Source organism: Plasmodium malariae (genome assembly GCF_900090045.1).
Source record: "Plasmodium malariae genome assembly, chromosome: 12".
NCBI classification, from domain to species: Eukaryota; Apicomplexa; class Aconoidasida; order Haemosporida; family Plasmodiidae; genus Plasmodium; species Plasmodium malariae.
In genome coordinates, this window is record NC_041786.1 from 863,298 (window position 1) to 878,267 (window position 14,970).

Below are 14,970 nucleotides of genomic sequence, written 5' to 3' on the forward strand. Positions count from 1 at the left end.
CTTATAATTGTTCCTGAACAGTCGTCACATTTTCTACTTTATATTTACGTACACACACTTACACATACACACACATACGTATATATATACATATGTATTCATATACATACGTATTCATATACATACGTATTCATATACATATATATTCATATACATACGTATTCATATGCATACGTATTCATATACATACGTATACATATATGCATATTGTATTTTGGATATCCCCTAAAATATCAGAAAAAAAAAAAAAAAAAAGAGAATAATCACTCTTTACTTATCTTACCAGAACTCTTTAAATGAATATGTAGCAAGCTATAAAGTTCTTATCATTAAAAACTCTTAATGAAGAACTATCAATTTGTGTATTTTTTTTCATTTATAAAAAATGAAATTAACTTATATTTTAATTATACCATTTACTGTAACATAACTCAATTTTTAATTATTAAAAAAGAACCTGAATTTTCGACTTAATACAAAAAAATAAAAAATAAAAATACAGTAGCAATCTATTTATTTTTATCCCTCACTAATTATTGGCCCTACATTCTAACCCAGAAAGATTGTATTCAAATCAGTGGGTTCTCATTAAAAAAAAAATAAAAAAAAGAAGCAAAAATAAAGCAGTACTTAAAAATTATTACTGTAAAATTTATGCTAAAATAGCAGCGCTAAAAAATTAGTGCTAAAGAATTAGGGCCCAAAAGTCAAATATGAAATTGCCTGAACAGCTGTTTATAACCTGCTGACTATGTCAGGCAAAAAAATAAAAAAAATATATATACACCCGTACACAATATTTCACAGTATAGTACTTGATCCTGATTTAAATTAGTTAGATCTTTATTTCTACAAGAGAAAAAAAAAAAAGAAAAGTTAAGAACATTTTCTACACAATTGGAAGAGTAACATTAATTTCAAAATATATAGTTGTTTTCGACGGAAAAAAGCACACAAAATAGAGAATCATGAAAAGTTAAAATTTAAAGAAATATAAACTAAGCGATGATCTAATACACTCCTCAACTTAAACGCGAATAGATATAAACATCAGCTTGTCATATTTTAACCTACGAGTAGAATCAATATGCAAATCACGTTCGAAATGGCTATTAAATGTGCCCATATATTCATGATGTGAGTCCATCTACCCATATCTGTATATGCAAAATATATTTTACAACCTGAGTCCATATTTAAGCGCGTAGAAGATTACAGGAGGGTCTTCCTAAAAGATTGTTAAGAAGATTTCCGAACAGTTTGCCTAAAAGTTTGCTTAAAATAATGCATTCCATGTTGTGCTCTTTGGTCGTCTTAAAATGTAGAAGGAGCAAAAGCAAAAAAATATTTTCTAGGCGATATTTTCTCTTCGATATAATTAGCAGTAAAAAAAGAGGAATTTCCAAAATATTCGATAAAATTAATCTAAAATATTTTGTAAATAATGAGGGTAAGCACATAACACAAGAAAATGGTGATAGATTGCAAAACATCGGGGCATATAACACTACACATATTGCACTACATAACGCACAGAATAAAGACATCTCTTATGGAACACCCGCTCACCTTGGCAAGTGCTCCCCAAACATAGACTTATTAAAAGACGATGATGTTTACGAAATTGATAAAATTTTACGGCATGTTAAGGAGAAAAAAGAAAAATGCGGAAATATAAAAGAAAAGGGTGAGGAGGGATATCTCCTAGAATTAATTGGAATAACAGGCAATGGAAATGACATCGTCGAATCTAGTACCGTATGTATACGTTCATGTGAAGATATATTAAATAAAATGTGCAAAGAAAAAGATATTTTTAAAATTATAAATATGGTAGATACGGTTTCAAATAATTTATGCAAACTGGGTGATGCATTAGAATTGTTGAGAAATTTGCATAATAATAAGAGTGTTATTTCAAGAGCACATGAGGCATTAGAAAAATTAACTAGCTATATTGACAAAATAAATATTGATCAAAGTGTTTATAAATTTTTAAAAAAGAAATATAATGAAAATGCAAATATATTAGATCATGAGCATAGAGAAGTGCTACGCAATATGATTCTTTCTATGGAGAATCAAGGTGTTCATATAAAAGATAAAAAAAAAAAAAAAGAATATTTAGAATTACAATATCAGGAAAAGAATCTTTCTTTTCAGGCCTCCTCAAATTTTAATTCTGAATACGATGGATGTTATATTGAGAAAAATAAAATTTCACCATATATTAGTGAACACATCATTAAACAGTATGAACAAACAGTTATGCATTTTGTTAAAAATAATAAAATAAAAATGAATAAACAATACTCTATGGACAAATATATATATTTATTACAAGACAGTTCCTTCGTTATGACAATATTAGAAAAAGTCAATGATGAGCAAGTAACAAATCAGGTATATGCCCTACTCAAAAAACCCAATAAATTATTTCTAAACAATATATTAGTTCTTCAGTATTATCGAAATATGTTAATACGTTTTAGAAATTTTAAGACTTATAATGAATATTCCTTAATACACTGTATATTGAATACACCAGCAAAGGTAAGTTTCTTTTTATCTAATTTTTTAGATAAAATTATTCCATGCTTTTTTAAAGAATTGCAGTTTATAGAGAGATACATAAATACAGTAGCTTGTAAAGCGGATAACAAAGGTGGGAATATATCGAAGGAGGAGATCGACTACAGCAACGTCGTCTTTCCCACTAGTAGAAATAATAGTAGTAATGATAAAATTGGCTACAATTATTCGGACCGGATGATAGCCAAATTAACCCCAGCAAATATATTTTACTACATGAACGAAATCAAAAAGGTAAAACTAAAAAAAATAGAAGAACAGATGAACAAACATTTGAGCTTATATGATGTTATAAAGTTCGTCATTACTCTTTTGAGAGACACTTATTCATTAGAAATGGTTAATATTATGCCCCTATATAATGAACTGTGGGATGATAGCATTATAAAATTTGAAATAAAAAAAGGAAACTATATATATGGACATATATATATGGACTTGTTTGAGAGAGAAAATAAGAGCCATTCGATTGCTCAGTACACTGTACGGTGTTCAAAGAATATGAACGCTTGCTTGAAATATAAATGGTTTGCACGAAATGCTGAGCAGTGTCCGTACTTTTACTCGGGAATTGTTAGAGATCATGTTAGTCGTAGTGTTACTCAAAATGTTGGCAGTAATGTTGACTCTAAAGCTGGAAATAGTACTGAAAATGATGCTGACTATAATGCGCACCGTAATGCTGATAATGTGAGCGAGGAGGATATACATGCTCCTAATAATACCCTGGAAGAGGAGCAAAAAGACGAATCAAGGAATGAGACAAAGAGAAGGGTAGTGGAATTATGTGATAGCAGCACAGAGGACGGTCGCACCATCAACCCAAGTGCTACTAATAACGGCAACTCGAGGAATAGTGGGAAATGCCCTATCCACAGCACGTCGAATTATAGGCAAACAACTTCAACTTTTTTGGTTTGCAATTTTAACGTAAATTTGAACGACACTGAGTATGGATATGCCGATATGAACAGCCCCCAAGATACCATTTTTGTAAATTCAAAAATAGCATATTTTTTAGAAAAAATAAAAATGTCTATAGATAAAGTTAGTATGTTTCTGCATGAATTCGGTCATACGTTACACTGCATATTGAGCTCCACTTATTTACAGCATTTATCAGGAAATAGAAGTGGTGTAGATTTTTCCGAATTTTCGTCTCATTTTTTTGAAGAATATTTAAATAGTTATGATGCGTTGTTACTATTATATAGTAAAAATAAAGAAGAAAAGGATAATATGAAAATTTTGATACATGATTACATAAAAAATAAAAATATTATCTGTTATTATTCACTTGTTCAAGTTACAATTCAGTCTATAATTGATCAAATATTTTATTCCATATCTCATAATTCAAATTCTATTACTGAACGGAAACAATTGATAGAAAATGAAATAAATGCTTATTTTTTAGGAATGAATTACAAAGGCATTTTTATTTTAGATTTATTCCCACAAATACATTTTTCAAAAACAACGCACTTAATTCATTATCCTTCAAATTATTACTCATACTTATATTGCTCTGTATTAGCTAAATATGTATGGAATAGAACATTCAAAAATAATATATACAATAAGGATAAAGCTAAAAAAATTGTGCAATTCTTACAAGGGGTAAAATGAAAATGCATGCTACGCTGTTCGTTGGACGACTCCATGTTTCTAAATTTTGTCGTATATCTGTCCTTCGTGTATATGAGCCTGTGCATGCACACATATATATACAAACGTATATATATGTGTGTGTACATAAGTGTGTATATGTATACCTATACAATTACCCATACATATATACATGTATATGCATATGTGCACACACGTGTATATATGTATACCTATACAGTTGCATTTACATATACATACACCCTGTATAAACATATGTGCATATTTTTACTTTCCCTTACCCTACCCTTATCTCTTCAGGGTTCAGTTGATTCGAGCTTAAAAAATATCATATCTTTAGTGGAAAATGACAAGGCTAAAATTGAACACTATACACAAAATCCTCACCAAATCCCATTGGACGATTTTTTCCAATATTACGAAGGTGATAATAAAGAGAGCAAATACTACACATTTTTGCAGTCCCTATAATGAAATTTTTTAGTTTTTTTTAACTTTTTCCGCCATTGGGTGTACCCTCATTAAGGAATTAATTGATATAATGCTTTTAAAAAAAAAAATTTTTCCTTTTAATTTTTTATTTTTATTATTCTATATATTTATTTATTTATTTTATTTTTTATTTTTATTATTCTATATATTTATTTATTTATTTATTTTATTTTATTTTTTTTTATTTATTTTTGTTTTATTTATTTATTTTTATTATTTTTTTTATTTTTTTTTTTTTTGCCCTGTTGAAAAATGCTTATACATTCTTCCAATAGTGCTTTATATTCGTATTTATACATACAAAATTTGAACTGTGCGTATATTGTATCCCATTAAAAAATGATCATTTCCAGTGATCTCCAACGGAAGACTTTTCTGAGTTTAAATGGAAAGTTGTTTTCTCAATTTGTATTTATAAAGGATTGTACATGAATTTTGTGCTGCTTAAAAATGTGTACACATATTTTATTATATAAAGTTAAGGTTATTGGGGGTATACAGAATTTCATTATCCTCTTTGTTAAAGCAGCCACAGCAAGAAAAGTCATTAAAGGTATAAGGTATTTTTCCGCATTTTAAAATAAATTTAATTTTGCCAAAAAAAAAGAAAAAGAAACAGACAGTATTAGTGCTGCGAAAATACCAACATTGACATTATTGTTAATATAAATATTGATGTTAATATTAACTCTAATTTAATGTTAACCCGTTGGTGAAAAAAAAAAAAAAAAAAAAAGATTTCCATATTGAGGCAGATTTGTACTTGTATTTATGTGTCGTGCCACGAACTATGTTACAATCCATTACATGCGCAGTATTTCTATTCCTCAAATGCATTTTTCAAGAAAATTAAAAAAAGAAAAGAAAAGAAAAGAAAAACAAAAAAAAAAAAAAAAAGGCTTTAAAATGTGTAAGCGTATAAAATTATTTTCTTTAAATAATATTTGACCAACATAAAAAAAAAAAAAATCATTTTTAATGAAAAAGATTTTTTTTCGTGAAAAATGGGAAGAGAAAAAAAATTTTTTTTTTAGTAAATTCAAGGTTTGCCGCAATAACATTAACGTGTGTTATTACGAGAAAAACAGTTATAAAACGCACACAGAAAATAATAGCTGTAATTAAAAAACAAATACATGTAAACATAATTCATACGAAAGGTAAAAAAAATAAAGGTTGTTCCTGTGAGTACATACATATGTGCGTGGGCACGTATGTTACTATTTAAATATTATTCTAGCCGTATATTTTGCGTTGGAATAAAAAAAAAAATAAAGTAAAAAAAAAAAAAAAAAAAAAAAAGGAACTTCAAGAGCACAGGGTGTAATGGATAAACTAAAAACAGTGTATGTGGACTCTGCATTTAGCATAATTAAAGGGGCTTTATGTATCATTTTGCAGATTCCCACAAGCAGAACAACTGAAAGCATAAAAAGGAAGGTAATTCGAAAAAATAAAATAAAAAAAAAAATTAAAAAATAAAATAATATAAAATAAAATAATATAAAATAAAATAAAAAATAAAATAAAAAAAATAAGAGAAACGAAAATAAAAAATCCAATTAATTTCACTTGTGAATTAGACCATATCTTTATATGCCACTCTGAATGTGTCGTGATCATATTATATAATCAACTTTTAAGCAGAACGTCTAGACGCTAAATAGAATAATTTTACCCGTGGATATTGTGCATTTTTTGTTAATGGTGTGTCCACGCGACTCACAAGATTTAGACAATGATTCACTCGTTATTGTTGTACTGTTGAATAGTTTTATTCACGATATATAGCTTTAATTTATTTTTTCTTAATTTGTAATCCTTTTATTATTATTTTATTATTATTTTATTATTATTTTATTTTTATTTTATTATTATTTTATTTTTATTTTATTTTTATTTTATTTTTATTTTATTTTTATTTTTATTTTATTTTTATTTTATTCTTATTTTATTTTATATTTATATTTATTTTTATTTTATTTTTATATTTATATTTATTTTATTTTATTTTATTTTATTTATATTTTATTATTATTATTTTTTATTTATTCCCCCCTCGTGCAGCCAAACAACTTGGGCATACTGACAGTAAATCGTATCGCAGTAGAACCAACAATAAATCAGTACGATGACATAAAAAAGCTTATAAGAAATAAAATTCAGGAAGAGGTGCCTTTTTACAATTACTGCATCGATCGAAGGTTTGCGGAAAAGTTTTATGGGGATTGTATTTACGATAATTTCGGATTAGCAAAGGATATCAACGAAATAAATTTAATAATTTTAGAAGAGTGGAATATCAATTGTAATAGAAATAGAGTTTTAAAGCATACAGGATTGATAAAAGATATTGAAGTAAGTAAATTTAAATATTTGAATAATAAGGAATCGTTGGAAGTGCATTTTTCTGTTAATCCGAAGTATACATTTGAAGAGTTAAGTGCCATTTACAAAGATGAGAGAGGACTACACAATTTTTTGTTGTGCCCTGTGATGAAGGTAAATACTAGTTCTACGAATGAGGATAATAATGGAGTAGGAGCAACGGATAAGTGTGGGGTGATTGGTGTGAATGGGGTAACTGCCGCGAATGCCATAAATGGCTTGAATAATTTGAACGAATCCTCCGCGCATATAAGTGTAGAGGAGATTTTTCCGAAAAATAAAGTGCTACCCCCATCAGGTGTCGAGAATATAAATTTTGATAGATCTAAGGAGGTTACACCTTGGGACGTAAATATAAGTGAAGAAGGGATAAATTATAGCAAACTGATAAAGGACTTTGGGTGTTCAAATATTACAGAAAATCATATTAAAAGAATTGAACAGTTAACTAATAAAAAAGCACATCATTTTATTAGAAGAGGAATTTTTTTTAGTCATAGAGATTTAGATTTCTTATTAAATTATTATGAAAAGAATAAATGCTTTTACATATATACTGGTAGAGGTCCTTCCTCTTTATCTATGCATTTAGGTCATTTAATACCATTTTATTTTTGTAAATATTTACAAGATGCATTTAATGTTCCTTTGGTTATACAAATCTCAGATGATGAAAAATTTTTATTTAATCAAAATTATTCCTTAGAATATATTAACAAACTAGCATATGAAAATGTAAAAGATATAATAGCAGTAGGTCTAAATCCTGATTTAACTTTTATTTTTAAAAATACTGAATATGCAGGTAATTTATATCCTACTGTTTTATTAATTCATAAAAAAACAACATTAAATCAAAGCATGAATGTTTTTGGTTTTAATCATAGTGATAATATTGGAAAAATATCGTATCCGTCTTTTCAAATTGCTCCTTGTTTTTCTCAGTGCTTTCCAAATTTTTTAGGCAAAAATATACCTTGCCTAGTCCCTCAAGGGATTGATCAGGATCCCTACTTCCGACTAAGTAGAGATATTGCCGTGAAATTAGCTTTACATAAGCCCGTAGTCGTGCATTCTGTTTTTATGCCGGGTTTGCATGGAGTTAACTCCAAAATGAGCAGCACGAAGAAAAAGAAAGACGAAAAGGGTAATATAAACAATAGTAGCAACAAGGGCAGCAATAACAGTAACAACAATAATAGCACTAATAGCATTACTAATAATCCCAAGGAGGAACAACATAATAACAGTGTAATATTTTTAACTGATTCACCTGAACAAGTCAGAAATAAAATTAACAAATACGCCTTCAGTGGGGGAGGTGCTACTATAGAGGAGCATAGACAAAAAGGAGCAAATTTAGATAAGGATATTTCTTATCAATATTTAAGGTACCTTCTAGATGATGATGACCAGTTAAACGAAATAGGTGAAAAATATAAAAAGGGGGAAATGCTAAGTGGTGAAATTAAAAAAATACTCATAGACGTTTTAACAGATTTGATACAAAAACATCAACAGAGAAGGGCATCCTTAAAAGACGAGGAAATTTTAAATTTTTTTAATGATAATAAACCGGCTCTTAGGAAATTCAAGGACATGTAAAAATTTTTATTTTAAAATTCTAATCCATATGTACATAAACATGCATGCATATACATGCAAATGCACACATATATATGTTGTCATATTTATAAAAATATATAACAATTTTTGAAGAGCTTGCTCCAAATGTGAACATGTGTATAGCCAAATTATATCTAAATAAATAAATAGGAATTAAAAGGATGAAAAATAAATAACTTAAGGTGTTTGAAGTTCGACCGACATTCATAAGAAGAGAAAAAAAAAAAAATATATATATATCACAACATCTTTACATATTTATTCGGATAAAAATTATTCCTCACATAGTTTCTTTCATACTTCCCGTTATCTCTTTTTTTTTTTTTTTTTTTTTTTTTTCTGCTTTAAAAATATAGCTCGATATCATTGTTAAACGAAGTGGACAAAGGGTTATATACATTTAGCTTTATTCTTTTCCGAGTTATTTTTATTTTACTTTATTCTATTTTATTTTTCTGTTATATATTTAACATTCCTGCTATTTAATGTGTGCGTAAGGAGCAAATTTTTTTGAAAACTTCAAAAATTTTGTTTATATTTACAATTTTTTTTTTTATTTTAATATAAATATATAACAATATACTTCAAATGTATGACCCTTTTTTTTTAAATCATATGCGCGTGGGTGTGTGTATATATTCACTGGGATATCAATTTAAAAGTACAAATGCATGCATATGATGTGTACATATTTGTGAACATGCTTGTGAAACACACACCCGGAAAAAAAGGCTAAGGGTATATTAAAAAAAAAAAAAAAACGACGTGTATACACACATTATAACAATAAGTTTGGTCCACTTTAAGAAAGGAGAAAAAAACAAAAAATTGAGAGACTATAAAATTATATGCACATAGGTATATAAACATATACATATGCATACACACAAGCATATGTAAATAAACAAGCATATACGTAAGTATACACACACGTACATATGCATACGCATATGCACAGGAGGTCCTCCACGCGCGCTAGTTTCCGAAGAACATATTATTTGAAGAGGAATTTCCATAATTAATATTCGCTTTTGAAAAATCCATCTCAGGATGCATTTTTTTAAATTTCTCAAAAATTTCAAATTTCTTTTGTTCATCTGATGTAGGTAAATTTAAAGCTTTTTGTTTCTGATCATAAAGCATTTTTTCTACAACTGATCTCGTCTCAGCATCAAGGTCTTCCATTCTCGAATTTTCTGGTACAATTTTTTTTACATCAATCTCTGCATCTCCTTTAATGACAGTTGACCACCATTCCATTCCATTTAATTTTTCTATACATAAATGAATAACTCCATTATCTTCTAATGTCCAAATAGAATCCTCAGGCTTTATATGTTTGTAAAATTCCCCATCAATAAGTACTTCATTTTTAACTTTTACATATAATTTTTTATAAGTAATATCTAATTTAATATCTTTTGTTCTTACCTTTTCTTCTAAATCTATATACATATCTAAGCTGTTTATTGTTTGTGTCCACGTGTATTTTTCCGTTTTCCCTCCATTTCCTTTGGGGGGAGCCGAGTCTTCTTCATCTGAATCGTCCGACTTGCTATTTTGATTTTTATTATCACCATTGTTGTTATTACAGTTACTGATACCGCTTCTACTTTTACTACCACTATTGTTGTTATTATTTTTCTTCCTTTCAAATTTATCGCTGATTTTGTTTAATTCTTTATCATTGTTGTTCATTCCCTCAAAATTTTTCGTTTTTTCCATTTCATCTTCTTCTTCACTTAAATCTACGACTCGGTCATTACTGATTTTTCCATTTTCCATATTTTTATTTACTTTTAAATTTGTATTTTTTTTTTTATCAGTTATACTGTCTTTTTTATTATTCCGATTGAATTCTCGTTCATATATTTTCTTCTTCTCTTCATCCATCATTTCATACTCTTTTTTTAATTTCTTTAAATATTCCTCTTTTTTTTTATAATGTTTTCTTAGAGTCTTCAACACAACCTCCTCACATTGTTCTATACTTTTCGAATTTGTAATAAAATCTGTTTTCCTTAATAAAAAGGAAAAAAATAGATTCATTAAGTTGTTTATATCACCACATTCCCTAGCTATATTTAACATAATAAAGTCAAACTTTTCATTTACTACTACATCCGAATCCATTTTTTTTTTTTCCCCTTTTTTTAAAATAATAATTGTTGCTATTAACAAGGTACTATATTACCTTGAATTTTGCTCTTTTCGTGTCAAAAAAGCATATACATATATATATTTATATATATGTATTTATATGTATATATATGTATTTATAAGTATTTATATGTATATATATGTATATATATGTATTTATATGCATGTATATGTATTTATATGTATTTATATGTATTTATATGTATATATATGTATATATATGTATTTATATGTATTTATATGTATTTATATGTATATATATGTATGTATATATACATATAAAACTAATACTGAATTATTTGCAAATATGGAACTATGATGTTATGTGACAAGGGGTAAACCGAAAAAAAAAAAGTAATAAATAAAATAAAAAAAAAAAGAAAAAAAAAACTTAATTTGTGGATGTAATAATGTAATTTAATTTTTTCATAAAATATAACTGTTAAAATATATTCGAAACGGAAAAAGCAAAGTTTCTGCTGTTTACTTAATGGTATATTATTAAAACTTAAATTTGAAAATAGTCGTTTCTTTTATTCAAAGCACATGCACGTAAAATGGGATATATATTTTTATGTATGTATATATATAAGCATACAAATTAAGTTGAGTGTATATAATTTATATATTATACCTATATATATGTATGATGCAAAAAAAAAAAAAAAAAAAAAAAAAAGCTTCAAATTATTTTCATACCTTAGAAAATATAAGTGGCTGTTCGAACAAATGATTTAATGCATTATTCGTCTCAGAATAATATATAATATAATTACTGTACCGCATATATCATATTATGAATAATATTACCAAAAAAAAAATAACTCATTTTACGTATGTAGAAGCTATAAAATATTACCTTTTTATATGATACATATATATAAGTGTATGTATGTATGTATTCATTTATATATTCAACTTGTTTTTATTTTATTTTATTTTTTTTTAATGAGATACTATATATAATACAAAATATTTAATATTTTTGAAAAATATAAGGAAAAAAAAAATGCATATGGCAAAATTAAAAAAAATAAATCAACTGTAAGAAGTGTAGCAAATTGCACATATATATGGTAGCAGAAATGAAATAAAAAATATGAAGAAAAAAGGAATTTAAGTGGAAAATAATGTTCTTAAAAATGCAAAGAGGAATGAAGCTTGTTGAAGAAAATGTACAGGAATACTTATATATATAAATATATATATACATATATATATAAGTAACTGAGTACATGCGTTCATGCATACGTACATACGCGCCCATACGAAGTACAACAATGGGGAAGGAAAAATGCAAATTTAGCTAGTCTTCTCAAAGATGATTTATGGTTTTATTAATATACATTAAGGAAAGAATATGTGGACGTAGAGGCTGAACGGGTAATTTATGAACCTTAATGGACGAAATAAAAAAATAAAGAATGACAACATGCCATCACATTAAATATAAAATGAGCAAATATGATATTATCTGATACGGTTGTAAATTTTTTTTTTTTTTTATATCATTATTAAAAAGAGATATATATGAAAAATAAAAGAATAGGTAATAATTATCAAAAATAGGCTATTATTGTACATAATGTAAACTTATTTGTACCTCTATTTGAATTGATTACCTAATTGTAAAGGAACATTAGAAGTATTACATTAATGCCTATTATTAATTTAAATGAAACTTTTTCCATTTAATAATTCTGACAAGGTAATAATAAAAGGAAGTAAAAACATTGAAATTACTGTTTTTAAGTAATTCTTTTTAACTAATATATCATTTCTTTTTATTGTTCTTTTCTTTTTTTTATTACAAAAAATAAAAACAAAATTAACCTTAGAAATATATGAACCTTATTCTGCTCATTCTTAATAACTGCTCTTATATCATAAATATATAAATTTAATAATCACCACTAAATCTTAGTTAAACCACTCCAAGAGTATAAAAACAAAATAATAATAATAATAATAAAATAAAACAGGAACATTTACCAAAATAAGAAATTACCAATACATCTTGTATTTACAATCCTTGTCTATCTTAACCCTTTTGATGTTCTTTTACTTTTTAAAAAAAAAAAAAAAAAAATATAATATTTTTAAAATTTATCTTATATAGTATATATTTCAAAAAGTTTGTATAAAAAAAAAAAAAAACCAAGGGTTTAATGGGCACCTAGACAGAAAATGCACCTTTTTATTAGGGCACTATAAAACGTTATATATGTGTATTCTATTTAAATACTTATTTTGTTTTCCTTTTCTCCCTTTTCGTTCTTTTCCGAGTTGCTTTGGTGTAGACATAACTGCCCATATCACATATGCGTTTTCATACCACCCTTTATTTCGTATTTTGTCTACTCACCAAAGCTCGGCAAATCATATTATTCCAAAGAGTGCATGCTAATAATGAATAGGTACCACGAGAATAAGCTATGTATCTTTAATAATTAATTGATACAGTATTTGTTTTAAAAATATCACAATATATATATGCGATCAAAATTATGCCATGTGTTACTACGATGGGGCTATTTTTAAGCCAACATATTTTTGTACACTACGGAACACCTAGGTTTCCTGTCAAACTAAATATTTGCTTTTACTTTAAATAAATAAATAACTATATATATATATACATACATAGTATACATACACATACATACATAGTATACATACACATACATACATAGTATACATACACATACATACATAGTATACATACACATACATACATAATATACGTACACATGTGCATATTTTTTTTTTTTTTTTTTCCTACGCCACACCAATTAAAAAGGTACACATTTTATTAAAAAAGGGACAAGTACAATGAAAATGCTTTTATACATTTTTTCACAGCCATTTTTCTAATCCTAACAAGATATTTAAACTACGAACTTTTTTGTGTACACACAATATGACGTTAAAAAATGAAAGCTATTTATAAGTTGTAACTCATATAACAAATATAAAAAAATCACAAGTTTACTAAAGACTATGGAATATATAATCCCCTATACACCTATACACATACATATATATAATAAATTTATATACCTATACACATACATATTTATAATAAATTTATGTAGTTATTATTCCACGGTTTTGCTGTAATCCTAATAATAAAATTTAAAGAAAACAGAGGAAATTCCTCTTCTTAAGTACATTTTATAATACTATTTTTTTCATTTTTAATCTTTCAATTTTTTTTTTTTTAAAGTTACATTTTATATAAATGTGGTTTCATCCACATAAATAATTTTACTACATAAATTTATTTGTGGTTCGTTTAATCTCTTCATCATTATTATATATATTTTCAATTTAATATTGCTTAGCTTGTGCCCATACAAATTATATTTTATATACTATATTTATATATATGTATATACGCACATAATATATATATATATATATATAGCATGTGCTGTTTTATTTTTTTCTCTTTTTTTTTTTTTTTTTTTTTTTTGTTTCACTTTTTTTTTTTTTTTTTTTTCAGTTACTGGAAGGATAAAGAAAAAAATAGTGAAACATAAAAAAAAAAAAAAAAAAAAAAACACTTAAACGACAGTTAAATTGGATATCCAAAAATAATTAATGAATATAATATATATATACATAAATTATATGTATATAAATAAAATAATTATATTTTGTAGTACAAAAAAATATATAATGTTTTTTCAAACATAATTTTTTATGTAATATAATTATATATTATAATTTTTATAAATAATTAAGATTACCCATATATAATATTAAAATATTTATTATAAATGTTATACTCATAAATTTTGTAGTTATAAATAATATAGTTGCTGCAGTATAGTTATAATACATAAAATAAGTTTCTTTAAAATTTTCAATTTTTAAACCTGAGCATTTTTTACTACTACATTTTGCTCTTTCTCCAAAAATTTAGAAGTTACGGAATTTTGAACTTTTGAAGAAAAAAATAAATTTTACGTAAAAACTTTATTTTAATCTTTTAATTTGGTAACACTAAAACACAACAGTACGCGTGTATATTTACAATATGTTTATATATGCTTTATATATATTAACGTATGTATAAAT

The 14,970-nt window shown here is 25.9% G+C and overlaps 3 protein-coding genes across 3 annotated transcripts; 2 read left to right on the top strand and 1 right to left on the bottom strand.

Moving 5' to 3' along the window:
* Window positions 1–1,284: 1,284 nt before the first annotated feature.
* Window positions 1,285–4,692, top strand: PmUG01_12027800 (endopeptidase, putative; the record flags this gene model as incomplete). Its single annotated transcript, XM_029006482.1, has 2 exons — window positions 1,285–4,212; window positions 4,522–4,692. 2 exons carry the CDS (start codon window positions 1,285–1,287, stop codon window positions 4,690–4,692), a joined length of 3,099 nt encoding a protein of 1,032 aa, XP_028862966.1.
* Window positions 4,693–6,039: 1,347 nt separating this feature from the next.
* WRS (tryptophan--tRNA ligase, putative) lies at window positions 6,040–8,706 on the top strand (the record flags this gene model as incomplete). The annotated part of the gene is made up of 2 exons (XM_029006483.1): window positions 6,040–6,153; window positions 6,781–8,706. The coding sequence occupies 2 exons, from the start codon at window positions 6,040–6,042 to the stop codon at window positions 8,704–8,706; spliced, it is 2,040 nt and encodes a 679-aa protein (XP_028862967.1).
* A 996-nt stretch (window positions 8,707–9,702) lies between these two features.
* Window positions 9,703–10,860, bottom strand: NUDC (nuclear movement protein, putative; the record flags this gene model as incomplete). Its single annotated transcript, XM_029006484.1, has 1 exon — window positions 9,703–10,860. The coding sequence occupies one exon, from the start codon at window positions 10,858–10,860 to the stop codon at window positions 9,703–9,705; it is 1,158 nt and encodes a 385-aa protein (XP_028862968.1).
* Between the last annotated feature and the right edge of the window lie 4,110 nt (window positions 10,861–14,970).